General features: G+C 37.1%; 1 protein-coding gene across 1 annotated transcript in view; it reads left to right on the forward strand.

Annotated features, from left to right (window-relative positions):
• foxn4 (forkhead box N4) overlaps window positions 1-12,811 on the forward strand; it is a 48,608-nt gene extending 35,797 nt beyond the window's left edge. Inside the window, exons 7-10 of the mRNA XM_059986914.1 lie at window positions 8,572-8,668; window positions 9,750-9,957; window positions 10,561-10,947; window positions 12,209-12,811. Coding sequence (XP_059842897.1) covers window positions 8,572-8,668; window positions 9,750-9,957; window positions 10,561-10,947; window positions 12,209-12,456 — 940 coding nt within the window. The 3' untranslated portion in view covers window positions 12,457-12,811. The remainder of the gene's footprint in view (window positions 1-8,571; window positions 8,669-9,749; window positions 9,958-10,560; window positions 10,948-12,208) is intronic.
• Window positions 12,812-16,256: the final 3,445 nt, after the last annotated feature.

The raw sequence follows: 16,256 nt of genomic DNA on the forward strand, positions 1-16,256 counted from the left end.
AATAACATGTTGGTCAGACACAGAAATACCATGGATATTTTGAGGAATTATTCCAAAAAGCACAGTCAATGTATTAGGTTGTAAATTGATTCTGAGTGCTGTAGAAATTGTCGAAAAGACTGACTTCCAAAACTGTTTTAATATAGAACATGACCAGAACATATGTGTCAGTGTAGCTATCTCAGTTTCACATCTATCATAATAATTGTCAACATTGGGAAATATTTTAGAGAGTCTCTCCTTTGTCAAATGGTAACGGTGTATAATTTTAAATTGAATCAGTGAATGAGTAGCACAGATCGAAGAAGAGTTTACCAGCTTCAGAATCCCTGTCCAATCCTCCCATATAAAAGTCAAATTAAGTTCCTTCTCCCAATCCTGTTTAATCTTAAGTAGCGCTTATCCCATTATAATAATAAATTATAAATTCTTCCAATAGAACCTTTCAACAAGGGGTTCATATTCATAATAGTATCTAACAAGTCAGCCTCCAATATGTAGGGAAAATTACTTAAATATTTTTGTAAAATATGTCTAACTTGAAGATATTGTAAAAAGTGTGAATATGAGAGAGAATACTTATCAACTAATTGTTCAAAAGACATCAATCTGCCTTCCAAAAAAGAATTAATACCTTTATTTTTCCAAAGTAAAAAAATTGGATCACTCCAAGAAGGTTTAAAAAAGTAATTACGATAAATTATACTACAAAGTTTAAATTTTTTAAGATTACAAAAATTGCGGAACTGGATCCAAATTTGTAAAGTGTGCTTAACCACAGGATATAGGTTTAAATTAGCAACTTTAGCTAATTGTATAGGTAGAGCAACTTCTATTAAATAAAACTGTTTCACAGCTCTCAGTTCCAGGTCTCCCCAAACTTCCTATCACCCCAATATAACCAAAAGGACATATACCGCAAATTAACCGCCCAATAATACATTCTTAGATTAGGCAAAGTGAGACCTCCATCCTTTTTCAACTTTTGTAAAAGACATTTACTAATTCTTGGTCTTTTATTATCCCAAATAAAAGATAGAAGAATAGAATCAATCAGATCAAAAAACTTCTTAGTCAAAAAAAAACAGGAATATTCTGAAATAAATATAAAAATTTTGGTAAAATCATCATTTTAACTACATGAATACAACCAACAAGTGAAAATGTAAGTGGGCTCCATCTACTAAAGAAATACTTCATAGAGTCCACTAAAGGAGGAAAATTGGCTTTATAACGATCCTTATATTTTTTAGTAATTATAACACCTAAATATCTAAATGAATCTGTAACTTTAAAAGGAATATTATCATATATAGAGACAGATTCGTTTAAAGGAAGTAATTCACTTTTACTAAAATTTATTTTATATCCTGAAAAGTCTCCAAATTTGACAAATAATTTTAGCAAAGCAGGAATAGATTCTTCAGGCTTAGATATATATACCAATAAATCATCAGTGTAAAGAGAGATCTTGGGCATGGTTTCATTCATAAAAATCCCATGAATATTTTCAGCTTCATGAAGAGCAATAGCAAGGGGTTCTAATATTAACTTAAATAACAAAGGACTTAATGGGCAACCTTGTCTTGTCCCCCATGATAGCTGAAAAAAGGGAGACCTACAATTATCGGTGACAACAGTAGCAACAGGAGCTTTATATATAATTTTAATCCAATTATTAAAATTAATACCAAAACCAAATTTTTCTAAAACATTAAATAAATATTTCCATTCAACTCGATCAAATGCTTTTTCAGCATCCAAAGATGTAACGCATTGTGGAGTTTTAGAAGGCGAATATATAATGTTAAATAATCTCTGAACATTTGAGAAAGAATAACGACCCTTTATAAAGCCTGTTTGATCTTTAAAAATGATTTTACCCAAAATGCACTCCAACCAATTGGCCATTATCTTTGAGAGAATCTTAGCATCAACATTCAATAATGAAATAGGTCTGTATGAGGCACAATCAGTAGGATCTTTATCCTTTTTGAGAATTAAAGAAATAGAAGCTTCAGAAAAAGTAGAGGGTAAATCACTTTTCACAAAAGATTCTTTAAACAACTCCAACATATATGGAGAAAACAATTTTCCAAATTTTTTATAACATTCTACTGGATAACCATCTAGTCCCAGGACCTTACCAAATTACATTGAGAAAATAGCTTTATGAATTTAGGATTCAGTAATTTGGGCATCAAGAGTTTTTTAATCCTGAGCCGAAATTTTAGGAAAAGCAATCTTTTGTAAAAAAAAAAGCATTCATTTCAGAAGGGTCTACTGGACATTGAGATTTATAAAGTTCAGTATAAAAATCTTGAAAAATGTTATTAATTTCTTCATAATCCCGAGCCAGGGTTTTCTACGAATTTTCTACGGTTTTCTACCATCTTTTCTACGAATTTTCAAAATTTGCCTTTTGATTTTAATTGAGATGCAAGTAGTTTGTTATTTTTATCTCCAAACATATAAAATTGGTTCTTTAACTTAAGTAGATAACCTTCAATTGGATGAGTTAATAATGGTTATATTGTGATTGAAGTTCCACCCTTTTTTTAAAATAAGTCAACCTTTAGGGGAAGTTGCAAAGATATAATCTAAATCTTTAATTTGTTTTGAAATTTTATCTATTTCTGCTTTAGTTTGTTTTTTAAGTTTAGTTGAATAAGAAATAATCTGACCATGTAAAAATGCTTTGAATGTATCTCATATAATTAATTTAGACATACCTCCTATATCATTAAAAAGAAAAAAATCTTTTATCTGGCTTTTGATAAAACTGATAAAATCAGAGTTTTGCAATAAAGTCTGAGACATGTGCCATGGTGGACAGACAAAAATGACATAATCAAATTCAAAGGACAAATTCAAAGGCGCATAATCAGATATAGCAAAAGCGTCATATTCACAGTTTTTAACATTAGGCAAAAGATGGGGATCAACTAGAATATATTCAATCCTCGAATATTTTTATAAACATGTGAAAAAAAAGAATATTCACTGTTATCAGGGTGTAAATGCCTCCATAATTCGATCAACCCAAAATCGGTCAAAAAAGGAGTTAATAGCTGATGCAGAACGATTTGGAAGTCGTTGATTAGTTCTCTTATCAATCATAGGATTTAAATAACAGTTAAAATCCCCACCCGTTATCAACATATACTCGTTTAAATCTGGCAATAAAGCAAATATTTTTTTAAAAAAAGGATCATCTAAATTAGGACCATACAAATTAACCAAAACAACCTTTCTATTACAAGTCACTCTTTTAACAATTAAAAATATACCATTAGAATCCGATTCAATATCCTCTTGAGTAAATATATTAGATTTAATAAAGATAGACACGCCCTTAGTTTTGCTCTGAGAAGTAGCATGGAGTTGTATTCTGTTCCACCAGTGAAAAAATCTATTTTGATATCCTGCCTCGATATGCGTCTTCTGAGCAAAAATTATATCAGGTTGGAATTGATTAATAATTTTAAAAGTCTTTTTTCATTTGATAGGATGATTCCAACCACGTACATTCCAACTTATTACATTAATCTGTTTAACTGCCATACTATTATTTTATTCCAATCTACTTTATACACGCGCAGAACACATATCAATACGGCATTATCAAAGATGGTGGTGATGAAGAATACAGCCATATAGAAAACACACATGCTCCGGAACCACCCAATTGGAAAAAAACTCCTAACTCTAAACCCATCCACCCTCCCAAAAGCCCGGAAAAAAGGCAAGCAAACTAAGATAGATGAGAAGCCGTGGGCCGCTCTGTCGGTCTCGTCTCTCCCTCCACCCAGCCAGTACATAAAAAAATAAAATGACCTTGCAAGAAAGACAGTAACGTCTCGACAAAGGAGAGTGTTTACATTCCATCATGTATTAAACCGAAAAAGAACCAAAATAATATAGTCTCTTAGAGAGAAAAACCAGCACCATCTTAAATTTAGCTTTAAATCCCTAAGAAAACTTTAAATTTGGTTATAGGGCACTATAATAAAACAGATAAGTTAATAATATACTTAACTGAACTAAATTTACAAAAATATTAATTAGTAATATCATAGTAACTAAACCCTCCCAGATATATATATAAAAAGAAACCCTATTGGTAGGAAAACAACTACCAGTTAGTAATTCAAGAAACGACAAAAAAAACATCAACCCAAATATTAGATAAAAGGAACAAATCCTTTTATCCTCTTTTCTCAGTCAAATATGTAATTAACCATTTAAACAGTCAAACTTGAACCGTAAATCTTCTTTCCAATAAAAAATCCAATAGGATGTATTGATGAGCAGATTTTCTTTTCTTCTTTTATTAATCTGTCAATGAAATATCCAAATAGCCTTCATATATCTTCTTTTTGAAATGTAATATACAGATAATCGAACAGCTTTTCCGAAAGTTCATTCGGTAGTAACGTCAGTGGTGGTGACAAAATCCAGCACGACTTTTGGATCAAAGAAAGTACGTTGGGAAGAATTAGGAGGAAAAACTTTCATTCTTGTCGGTTAACTCAAAGAGTTTCTTAACGGTTGCTTGTTTCGTTACCAAAGCAAATTTTGCTCTTTGTTCCATTACTTCTTTCAGATAATCTTCATAAAAACTGAACTCAGACTCATTGAATCTGAAAACTCTGTTTTCTTGCCTGTCGCAATATTTGATCTTTAATTTTAAAGTGATGAAAACAAACCAAAATAAATCTTGGTCTGGTTGAGCCTTTAAATTTTGAAGTGGACAGCCTGTGCGCTCTTTCAATAGCAGGTGACTGTGATAAAATAGCCGGAACTAGATCATGAAAGAGCTTACCAAAGTAAACCGTTAAGTCCCCATTTTCAGCTCCTTCTTGCAATTTAACAATTCGTATGTTGTTTCGGCGAGACTTAGTTTCCAAATCAATAATCTTATTACGATATTTTTCCAAACGGGTTGTAGTTTCAGATAGTTTTTGCTTACTTGACTTCAACTCCTCTTCATGTTTAGTAACTTGAGTATCCACATCTTTAAGTTTTCCCAGAAATAACTTCGTTTCATTATAATTCTTTTCCAGTTGATCTTTAATTGCCTTATTTTGATCTTGAATTGATTTCAGTGTACGAACGATATCTTCAGCCCATGCTGGCATTTCATCAGATCTTTCCTTCGGCATCTTTCCTTTTCCATTACCTTTGTCAGTAGGTTCATGCAGGTTCTTCCCACTTCTTGCAGACATAGACATATTACTCCCCTTCAAGAATCAGCAATTAAAAATGTTAAATTCAAAATTTAAGCTGGGGAGAGGGAGAGAAAACTAAGAGCAGCACAGAATTAGTGCTACTCCATCGACAGACAGAGGCGGTCTCCCAACCCAGGGTTCTGAAAGAGGTGGCTGAAAAGATTGTGGAAGTATTAGTAATAATCTTTCAAGAATGTCTAGATTCTGGAATGGTTCAGGAGGACTGGAACATTGAAAATGACATTCCGCTGTTTAAGAAGGAAGAGAGGCAGAAAAAAGGAAATTATAGGCCAACTAGACTTACTTTAGTGGTTGGAAAGATGTTGAAGTCTATTATTAAGGAAAGGGTTTCAGGGTACTTGAAGGCACATAATAAAATAGACCAAAGCCAGCATTGTTTCCTTAAGGGAAAATCTAGCCTGACATATCTGTTGGAATTCTTTGAGGAAACAACAAGCAGGATAGACAAAGAGAGTCAGTGGATGTTGTTTATTTGGATTTTCAGAAGGACTTTGACAGGGTGCCACACATGATGCTGCTTAACAAGCTAAGAGCCCATTATACTACTGGAAAGATTCTAGCGTCAATAGAAGATTGGTTGACTGGCAGGAGGCAAAGAGTAGGAATAAAAGGGGCCTTTTCTGGTTGGATACTGGTGACTAGTGATTTGTTGGCAGGGGTTGGTGCTGAAACCATTTCTTTTCACGTTATATGTCAATGATTTGGTTGACAGAATTAATGGCTTGGTGGCCAAATTTGCGGATAGGTGGAGAAGCAGGTAGTGTTGATTTAGACAGATTGGGAGAATGGGCAAAGCTGTGGCAGATGGAATAGAGTGTAGGGAAGTGTATGGCCATGTACTTTGGTGGAAGGAATAAAAGCATTACAGTATTTTCTAAATGGCAACAAAATTCAAAATTCAGAGGTGCAAAGGAACTTGGAAGCCCTCATACAGGATTCCCTATAGGTTAATTTGCAGGTTGAGTCAGTGATGAGGAAGGCAAATACAATGTTAGCTTTCATTTCGAGAGGACTAGAATATAAATGCAAGGATGTAATGCTGAGGCTTTATAAGGCATTGGTCAGACCACACTTGGAGTATTGTGAGCAGTTCTGGGCCCTGTATCAAAGATGTGCTGGCATTGGAGCGGGTCCAGAGGAGGTTCACGAGTATGATTAGAGGAATGAAAAGGTTAACATATGAGGAGCATTTGATGGCTTTGGGCCTGTACTCACAGAAGTTTAGAAGAATGAAAGGAAGGGGGGCGGGAATCTCATTGAAACCTAATGAATGTTGAAAGGTGTGGATAAAGTGGATATAGAGAAGATCCTTCCAATCATAGGAGAGTCTAGAACCAGAGGGTACATCCTTGGAATTGAGGGGCATTCACTTAGAACAGAGATGGGGAAAAATTTATTTAGCCCAAGGTTGGAGAATCTGTAGAATTCATTATTACAGACAGCCATCAAGGCCACATCATTGAGTATATTTAAAGTGGAGGTGATAGTTTCTTTATTAGTCAGGGTGTCAAAGGTTACACGGAGTAAGCACAAGAATCGGGTTGAGACAGATAATAAATCAGTCATGATGGCAAGGCGGAGCAGACCCGATGGGCTGAATGGCCTAATTCTGCTCCTACATCTTATGGTCTAAAAGTAAAACGAATGATATTGAATGGCACTGGGACCTACAGGTGATGTCTGGTGATGCTCAGGCATTTGTAAGATGGCATGTTTTCTCTCTCACTAGTCCATTTTCCAAAAGGTTCCCTTGAAAAGAACTTTGACTTAAAATTAGATTCAGTGTTGGTCATGCACATGGACAGACTGAAAAGCTTGATACAAAACATTGCCTGTAGTAATGAACAGATTTCGTCATCACAGAGGCAGAGTGCTGGTGCCAACCCCGAATGTTGGCTGTTCATTTCCCTTCACGGGTGCTGCTGAGTTCCTCTAGTGTTTTGTGCGTTGCTCCAGATCCCAGCATCTGCTTCTTCTGGTGTGCCTGTGTTATCTTTGCCAGAGTGTGCAGTGTGAGCAAGACCCCCTCCTTTCCCATTTGGGTCAGCAAGTCTAATCCATTGAAACAATCTCAGACGGAGACAGGAATTAATGTTCTCACCCTCACTCATAAGGAGATGACAAAAGCGCCAATGAGAAGCAAAGATTGGAAATTTGATCCCAATGGCTAACCAAGAGAGAAAGATGGATTACTGTTTCGAATACTTTCCTCCACTGGGATGGTTTGGCCAAGCCATTTGAAACTGGAGGATTTTCAGAGTCTATCACTTATCAAGCTTAAATGCCCTTTGACGTCTCAGCACTGATCCCCAAACTGTTGGCCCATCTCAATCCCCTAGACTTTACTGATCCCCAAACCCTTGGCCCATCTCAATCCCCTAGACTTTACTGGACCCTAACCCTAAGAGTGGGTTGCTGACCCCTGCCCTAGACTTTGCTGGTCACCAAACAGCTACATCTGAAGTAGCATCAAATTTTTAACAATTTGCTTATTACCGTCTTAACTGAAAAAGAGTAGAAAGAAGGATGGGGGAAAAGTCTCATACAGTGACACTATGAGATGGATGGAAGGTGACAAGTTTAATGGACACAAATTCTTGGTAAAAGAGATGGTGTGTCTGAAGGACTTCTTGTATTTTTTGTTCATTTTTGGACAGAATGAGGTTTATTATATCATAAGAGGAAATGTAATTGATGTCTTGCAAGGGTTACACGAGATTGTGTTAAAACAGTGAAAATCAAAGGAAGTTACAGATGTTGGAAATCTAAAATCAAAACAGAAATTGTTGGAATTACTCAGGTCAGGTCAGGTCAGAAACAGATTCAATATTTCAGGTTGAGGACCATCCTTCAGAGCTAAAGCAGTTGAGCGAAATATTGAATTGCATCCATTCTTCTTTACTTTGAATCTTGGGCTTAAATTGGTTTAGCTTGATTAGCTGAAACATATCTCATGTTTCAGGCTTTTAATGGCCTGAGACAATATAAATGTGGAACAGTCTTGGGTTGTTGGCTGACTGTCACAGCTGCCCATAATTTGATGGAAGATGGCAGTTCTGGTGAACCAAAATGGGTGACTGTTTGAAGAAATGGAAAAGGTATGGTAGGAAATATTAGTCCAATGATAAGGTTAATTGATGTGCAATGTAAAGGAAGCATTATTCTGTAAGTAAATAAGTTAACCTGGGTGCATTCGATGCTGATGTTGGGCTAACATTTAATTCCATCACAGCAGCACAACAATAGCCAAAGACACACAAACTTCAGAGTTTTATTTGTGTATTTTCCTTACAGTCTTTGATTTTTGGATTTCTTTCAGCTGCCTGATTGCCATGGCATTGAAGAACAGCAAAACAGGTAGTCTCCCGGTCAGTGAGATCTATAGCTTCATGAAGGAACACTTCCCCTACTTCAAGGTGGGAGACTGATACAAGTCCAATCTCTTTGTATTCGACATTGATCTTTATTGTTGAAACAGGAAATGCCTTATTCCTTAACTAATGTCTCTTGCTTAGTCAGGATGACTTTTTGTTAAAATAAGCAAGATTTTCAGAAGCAGTTAACACTAACTAAATAGATTAAGAGATCAAATAAGTCACTGTTACTTGTTAAAAGGAGAATTAGAACATAGAACGATCCAAAGAATGTTACAACACAGGAACAGACCCTGATGCTAGACTGAACTAAACCAATTTGCCTGAATATAATCCATATAACTTCAGCCACTGTGCATTCAAATATCTATCTAAATGCCCTTAAGCACCACTACTTGTCAGCTTCTACCCCTGACAGGCCATTCCAGGCACCTACCTCTCGCGACAAAAAAAATAACTTATTTCCCACACACATTCTTTAAACTTAACCCCTCTTACCAAAAGTTAAGCCTTCAATTATTTAATATTTCTACTCTGGGGGAGAAAATTCTGGCTACATGCCCTATATCTGCCTCTCATAATTTTATAGGCCACTGTCAGCTGTCCTCTCAGTCTCCGACTAACATAGACCCCTTAGGCAGTCCAGTGAAGCCTCTGGACCCCTTGGGCAGTCCGGTGAAGCCTAGAGAGCCCTTTTCAGAATAATGTTTCTAAATATGTTAAATGAAATACATAGGATTACAAATTAAGCCAATTCTATTGAAATACAAATACTTTAAAAAAACTAATTTGTGGTATAGTGATATATGTACTTCTTTATTAACATATTGAATAACAAGACTATACATTCAAAATACAGGCGAGTTAAAATTTTTAGTTCATTTCATGGTCCCCATGGAATCTACTCACGTACCCCAGGTTAAGGACCCATGGGCTAACAGAAGGAAACATTTTAAGTTTTTCCAATCTCTCTAATCCAGACAACACCTTGATGAGCCTCACCTGCACCCATTCCAAAGCCTCTACATCCGTCCTGTAATGAGGTGATCAGAAGTAGTAAAGGGGCAACCAGAATGGCAACAGTCATTCAGCTCTGAACCTTTCCCCTCTGTGGTTTTCTCAGACTGCTCCAGATGGCTGGAAGAATTCTGTCAGACATAATCTGTCCCTGAACAAGTGCTTTGAGAAGGTAGAGAACAAACTGAGTGGCTCGTCACGTAAAGGATGTCTTTGGGCCCTTAATCCAGCAAAGATAGAAAAAATGGAGGAGGAGATGCAGAAATGGAAGCGGAAAGATCTTGCAGCGATTCGAAGGAGCATGGCCAACCCAGGTAAGGGTGATAGGGAGCTCATATTTATTCAGTAATCTATGACCAGCTAACAAAGTTGTTGGGAAACCATATTTATACCGAAGGAAGTGATTTCAGAACAGGAGAGGAAATTTTTACTCAAGGACCTGACCTTACCAGCAAGGTTGTGGAGGAACTCAACGGGTCAGATAGCATCTTTGGAGGGAAATGGATGGTCAATGTTCAAAGATTCATAGGATTCAAAATATATTTGTTATCAAAGTATTTATGCACCCTGAGATTTGTCTTCTCCACAGACAGCTACGAAGCAAAGAAACACAATGGAACCCATTGAAAATAAACCCAACGCGCAAAAAAACAACAAATCATGCAAGTGGTTAAAACCGAGTGAAAAATCACAAAATATAAAACATCAAGCCACAAGTTCAATGAAGCAATCTAGGAATGTTCAGTGATTAGGGACAAGACTCTTCATCTGAACTGGCAAAAGGTCTTGAGCTGACACATAGACTGCCCATTTCTCTACAGAGAAACTGCCTGACCCAAGTGCCCCCAGTAGTTTGCTTGTTGCCTTAGATTCAGTGATCTCCCGAGCCTCTCACTACAATCTGTTTTTCTTTACAGATGAGCTGGACAAATTGATATCCGATCGGCCTGAAAACTGCAGAAGGCCATCAAAGTATTCCGAGAGAACGATCCACATGACAACACAGGTGCCATCCACACAGGGAAGCATCACAGTGCCACACCTTCCCCACCAGTCCATTAACACCCTCTCCCTGCACTCCCTGCCGTTGCACCACCAGATCCCGCAGCAACAGACAAGGATTACCCCTGACTCACCAGCACCAGCTCAGACCCCTCCTCTCCATGCCATACCAGATCTGAGCCACAGCCCTGTGCAGCACCAGGGAGACAGCAGGGTCACTTCTGACCTATTCTGCATGACCACGGATATGAGCACAGATGTCGACGCCTTGGACCCGACCATCATGGACTTTGCTTTGCACGGTGAGTGATTTCTGTAGAGTTCCCAGCCTGGGCTCTAAGGAGTCCTTGGTTAATGGTAGGGGTTCATGGCACGATAAAGGTTGAGAACCCCTGTCATAGAGAAAAGAAATGCAAACACAAAATGGTGGAAATACTCAGCAGGTTCTGGCAGCACCTTTGGAGGGAGCAAAGCAGTGGTGATTTCAGTTTGATTTGGGGGATATCACAGGCTTTAAGCCTTGCAGAGACAGGAAAAGCTGGGAAGGGGAGCAAGAGCAAAGCGAATGCCTGTAGGAGTGTAGAAGAAGTAAATTACACAAAAGATGAGGTTTATTTTCTTGTAAACCAAGATATGTCTCGAGGGGATCTGCATGGGAATGGCAGCCTCATTATTGGAAACTACTGAGCTCAAATTCTGAGCCAGAACGTTATAATGTGTTGAATCTTGAGTTGAGTTATTTATTGATATTTGAACTTGAGCATCATTAATGCAACTGATAAATATAAGTTTCTGCAGATGCTGAAGATCTTGAGCAACACACAAAAAATGCTCTGCAGGTCAAGCAGCATCTGTGGAGGAAATGAACAGTTTATGTTTCAGGGTGAGACCCTCCATTGTCCTGATGAAGGATCTTCGTCCAAAACATCGACTGTTTATTCCCCTCCATAGATACTGTCTGACTTGCTGAGTTCCTCCAGCATTTTGTGTGTGTGCAGCTAAATGCTGATATTGTCAACGCATAGAACTAGGTACCACTATTTATATTAAAAAAAAGGATTGTCATTTAAGACAGATAAAACAGTATTTTTTCTCTCCCAGTGGGTTGAGTCTCTGGAACACTCCTTGAAAGGGCAGTGTTTGCAGAGTCTTTGAACATCTTAAGCTAAAGGTAGATAGATTCTTGGTAAACAAGGAAGTTTCCTGGTGGTAGGTGGGAACACAGAGTTAAGGTTACAAACAGATGAGACACTATCTTTGGGAGGCAGTGTAAAGTTACTTACTCCTGCTCTTAGTACACATGCACTATAATAATTCTTATGCTGCATTTTCCTTTGATCAGAAGTTTAACATGTAATGACTACGGCAATTTTCAGCAGATTTAGTATGAGCATGGGTTGCGTTGTTCTCTGATCTCGGCAATTAGTTTGCAAACCTTTCAACACCATACGAGGAGACATTATCAGTGCACTGTTAATTTTTAGTATGACCTTGCCAATGTGCTTTTCCCTTGTTAAGACAAATCTAAATCTTTATGCTCTTTCAACCAATTTTCTCTGACAGGAAACCTATGGGAAGAAATGAAAGATGAGAGTTTTAACCTGGACACACTTGGCACATTTAGTACATCCCCACTCCGTCTGTCAGACTCTCCCCTAGGAACGGTGAGCCTCACTCCTGTGTCTGGTGGGAGTGAGAATTCTTTCTCTGACCTGCAGCTGACTGGTCTCTATACGACTTATGCCAGCTTGGAAACCGTGCCAACTCAGTACCTGAATTCACAAGGCAACAAACCAATAGCGTTGCAATGAAGAAGAGCTGTTCCTAACTGCCAGGAATTATTGATAACATGCAGCTTTGAACGAAGTTGTACAGTCAACAGATATTTATCAGAAAGAGTTCCCATGCCCATCTTTGAGAATTAGGCATGCATAACATTGTAGTTTTCAATGGTTTGGCTATCTTATTTCGACTTCTGAAACAACATTGTATGGAACGTGCAAGATCTAGGAACTTAAATGCAGCACTGAGCATGAAAATGACATTACTTGCAACGGATGCACCTGGAGAGATCCAGACCATTCTCATTGAGTAAAGGAGAAATATTTGTGAAAAAATATATTGATTAGCTGAAATATAATAGCACTGATATGAGATGGAAAAACAAAGAAAAGAGTTTCTTAATAAAACAAATTAAATGTATGAATTTTTAGTATAGTTTACATCTCAATGAATCATTTCCCTATTCAGCCTGTAAGAAAGAGATATAGTCCTTCAGAGTGAGGTCCAATATGATGGAAGGACAGCATTCATTTAATATGAAACCTAGATTTTGATGATGTATTTGGGCTCAAGCTCAAGATCTTTTGTTTCCTTGTGGAAGAATTGCTGTGCTTTTAAAAGATGGACTCAACTGACTGAAAGTATGTTTGATTAATGACCAAGTAAAAAGGTGAGCATGAGAAGAGATACAGAACCTTCATCTTTAATTCACAGATGATGAACAATCCCTTCGTTGAATTTACTTTACTGTTCCAAATTTGAAATCCTCTTGCAATAATGTCAAGCAGAGTATGTAGGCGGGTGCTTCAAAGGAGATGTGTTTGAGGTTGATTAACATACATGTACAGTATTTGGAGGATGACAGCAGCTTACCCGCAAAATACAATGGAAGCAAAGCAAAACCAACACTGAATGCTCATAATTGGACCTTAATAATGGCTTTTAAATTAGTAGGTGCTAGTATTGCAAATGTATTTTTTTGCTTTGTAAATGTTCCGTGCCGTGTGATAGCTCAGTACAGTGAAATGTGTCGGTGCTGTTGTGATAGGCAGTATTATACTGTTTGTATATTTGTTTTATTTATATTTATTGTTTTAAGGATAAGTGATAATCTGCTTCATTTGAACTAAGCACTGTTTACAAGAATATTTCTTAAAATGTACATTGTTTCCACTTGTTGGCTGTTCTTTGTTTAAAAAGTATTTTTTTAAAGCAACCGATGCAAAGGTGTTAGTTTTATAATCCTGGGATCATTCCTGTGAATAATTGGCAAGCACTGTCTGTGTTACCTGAAATCTGTCTTTCCAACATGGTTTCTTACAGGGGCTGCTCTCTGCAAAGATTAACAAGATCAATGTACCACTAGAACGTTCAAACTTGTCAAGAGTTTTGAGAAAGGCACAGTTTGATGCCTTTACATTGACACTTTGATAGACTCCTGATGATAACTGTCACGTGCAGAAATGATTTTCATAAATGTAATCATCTTCTACAGCTAACTCAAATATCAAGAGGCTCTCATGATACCATACATTCTAGGCAGTCTCTAGAGTAGGTTACCTGGTCAGCACAACTTTGTGGGCCGAAGGGCCTGTAATGTGCTGTAAATTTCTATGTTCTATGTCTTACATCAAAATAATTGGAAAACATAGCAGAATTAGTTAACTTTTCTAAAATATACTGAATTTATCACTTATCTAAAATAAAGATATGAATATTTACTTTGTTTATAAAAGTTTCCTGGAAAAAAGCCTCTCTTTTTCAAATTCAATCACAATATCAAATAAAATATAATTTGCCTGTGTATGAAGAAACTGAGAATCTTTATGGGACTTGAGTTGCTGAATTGCACTGATCAGCAATCTTGATAATACAAAAAAAACACCAACAGTAGAGTTTTATTGCACTTCTTAAGAGAAGTGAGTTAGTGGTGCTTTTGACATATATACTCTCTAATTGATTGATATGAATTGGGAAAAAGCATAAGTTCAAAAGATTCATTATAAATCTTAGTTGTAAATCAGCTTTTACAGATCTTATATTCTTCGTAAAGTGTATTTTCATATGAGCCAGCAAGTGGAGACCACTGATATAATATTCCTTGAAAAAGTAATTAACTGAATACCAATTGAGTTTTATCTGTGAGGCTGTGGGGATGAAAGAAATATTTTAAGATTTTTCCTCCTCACCTAGCTTTAAATCAGTTGGGAATTTTTAACTAGAATGTAATGAAATTGTTTATGTAAAATGTGTTAGGTATATGAATAAATATTTAAGTTAGAATTGGTCCTGTTGGGTTTGTTAAACAGAGTTTATATCCTCTTCCAAGTACCTTAAATATGCAATTCTAATAATTATTTTCTGTATTGTATGTTACTGTAGTGCTGCTTACCATCAGGTTTAAGGTAATGATCAGGCACACTTTTCCTCCCTTCTGCTTCCTGTGTAAAAATGTTACCAATGTTTAAAATGTGAACAATATCACACTGAGACCTACTGACTTTCCTCTGCCTTGGGACACAAAGTATAGAAATGTTTGTCATTCAGTGGAAAAAAAACACATGGTTGCTGCATCTCAACAAAGTAATTTGATCACTATGGAAGTAAGCTGCAGCAAAGCTCAATCTTATTATCTCTCATGCACTGTTATACCCAAATGTCCTACAGGAACACTTTTTAAAACCATTTTACGTTTTTAAAGCAAATTATATTGTTTAAATTACATTGCGTTCCAAGTTGTTTAGCAAGCCTAAAGGTAAGATTAATGGTGTCCTTAATGAGTGCCATTCAATAAGTGCACAGTACCTCCAATTGGCAGAAAACAATCCTTTCAAATGCAGCCAGTAGGGGTCATAACTGTATTTAAGGGAGTTGAGATTCCTTTCCAAGAAAGAACAAGACACTTTAAGAAATTGATGTTCCATTCAAGAAAATATCTTCAGATAGCCATGTGACTCCAACAGAACTTCTTTTTTTAGGAATTACTCATCCACTAGCTTTTTCAGTTTTAGAAGTATGCATTGGTATCCCGGTTTCAAAGATTCAAAGTACATTTATTATCAAAGTGTGTATACAGAATACAACCCTGAGTTTCATCCTCCCCCTCCCAGCAGTCATGAAACAAAGAAACAGCTTGGAACCTGTTCAAGCAAACATCAAACACCCAGCACGCAAAAAATGAACAAATTGCACAAGTGGTAAAAAGCAAACAAGTACAAATTCCAAACATTAGTATTGTTTAGGACAATGCCTACCTCAGAGCTGTAGCAGATTGAGAGGGAAAGATTGTACTACATATACAAGAAGAGGAATAGTATCAAGTCCACCTGACTTACACTGTTCTTCAATGCCCATGCTTCCTCACTACTTTATTGAGCCAAATCAGTGTTTCTTCTAACGTTGAACATTATATGGTCATCCCATTTATTCAGAAACTCAGTTGCCAGAAAATGAATACACATATAATGACTAAGTTTCAGTCATTATGGGGTCCCCTGTGGCCATTTCCCTCAGCAACCTTTGGATACGGCTGTGTGCGGGGGGGGGGGGGGGCGGGAATGGCCTGTCAGACACAGCAGCAGCAGCTCGGCCAGTGGCTCTGAGGCTCAGCAGGGAAGGGTGGTAGTGATTGGAGACCCAGCAGTTAGGGGGACAGATAACAGATTCTATGACCGCGAAAGAGAAATGAGGGCAGTGTGTTTCCTCCCAGGTGCTAAAGTCCAGGAAGTCCCAAAGCAGCTAAAGAAGATTCGCAAGGAGAGTGAGCAGCTGGAGGTGGTGGTGCAACTAGTACGAATGACAGGCTGAAAAGCTGGATCTCCTATGTAGT

This window comes from Hypanus sabinus, chromosome 13, assembly GCF_030144855.1.
Source record: "Hypanus sabinus isolate sHypSab1 chromosome 13, sHypSab1.hap1, whole genome shotgun sequence".
Taxonomy (NCBI): domain Eukaryota; kingdom Metazoa; phylum Chordata; class Chondrichthyes; order Myliobatiformes; family Dasyatidae; genus Hypanus; species Hypanus sabinus.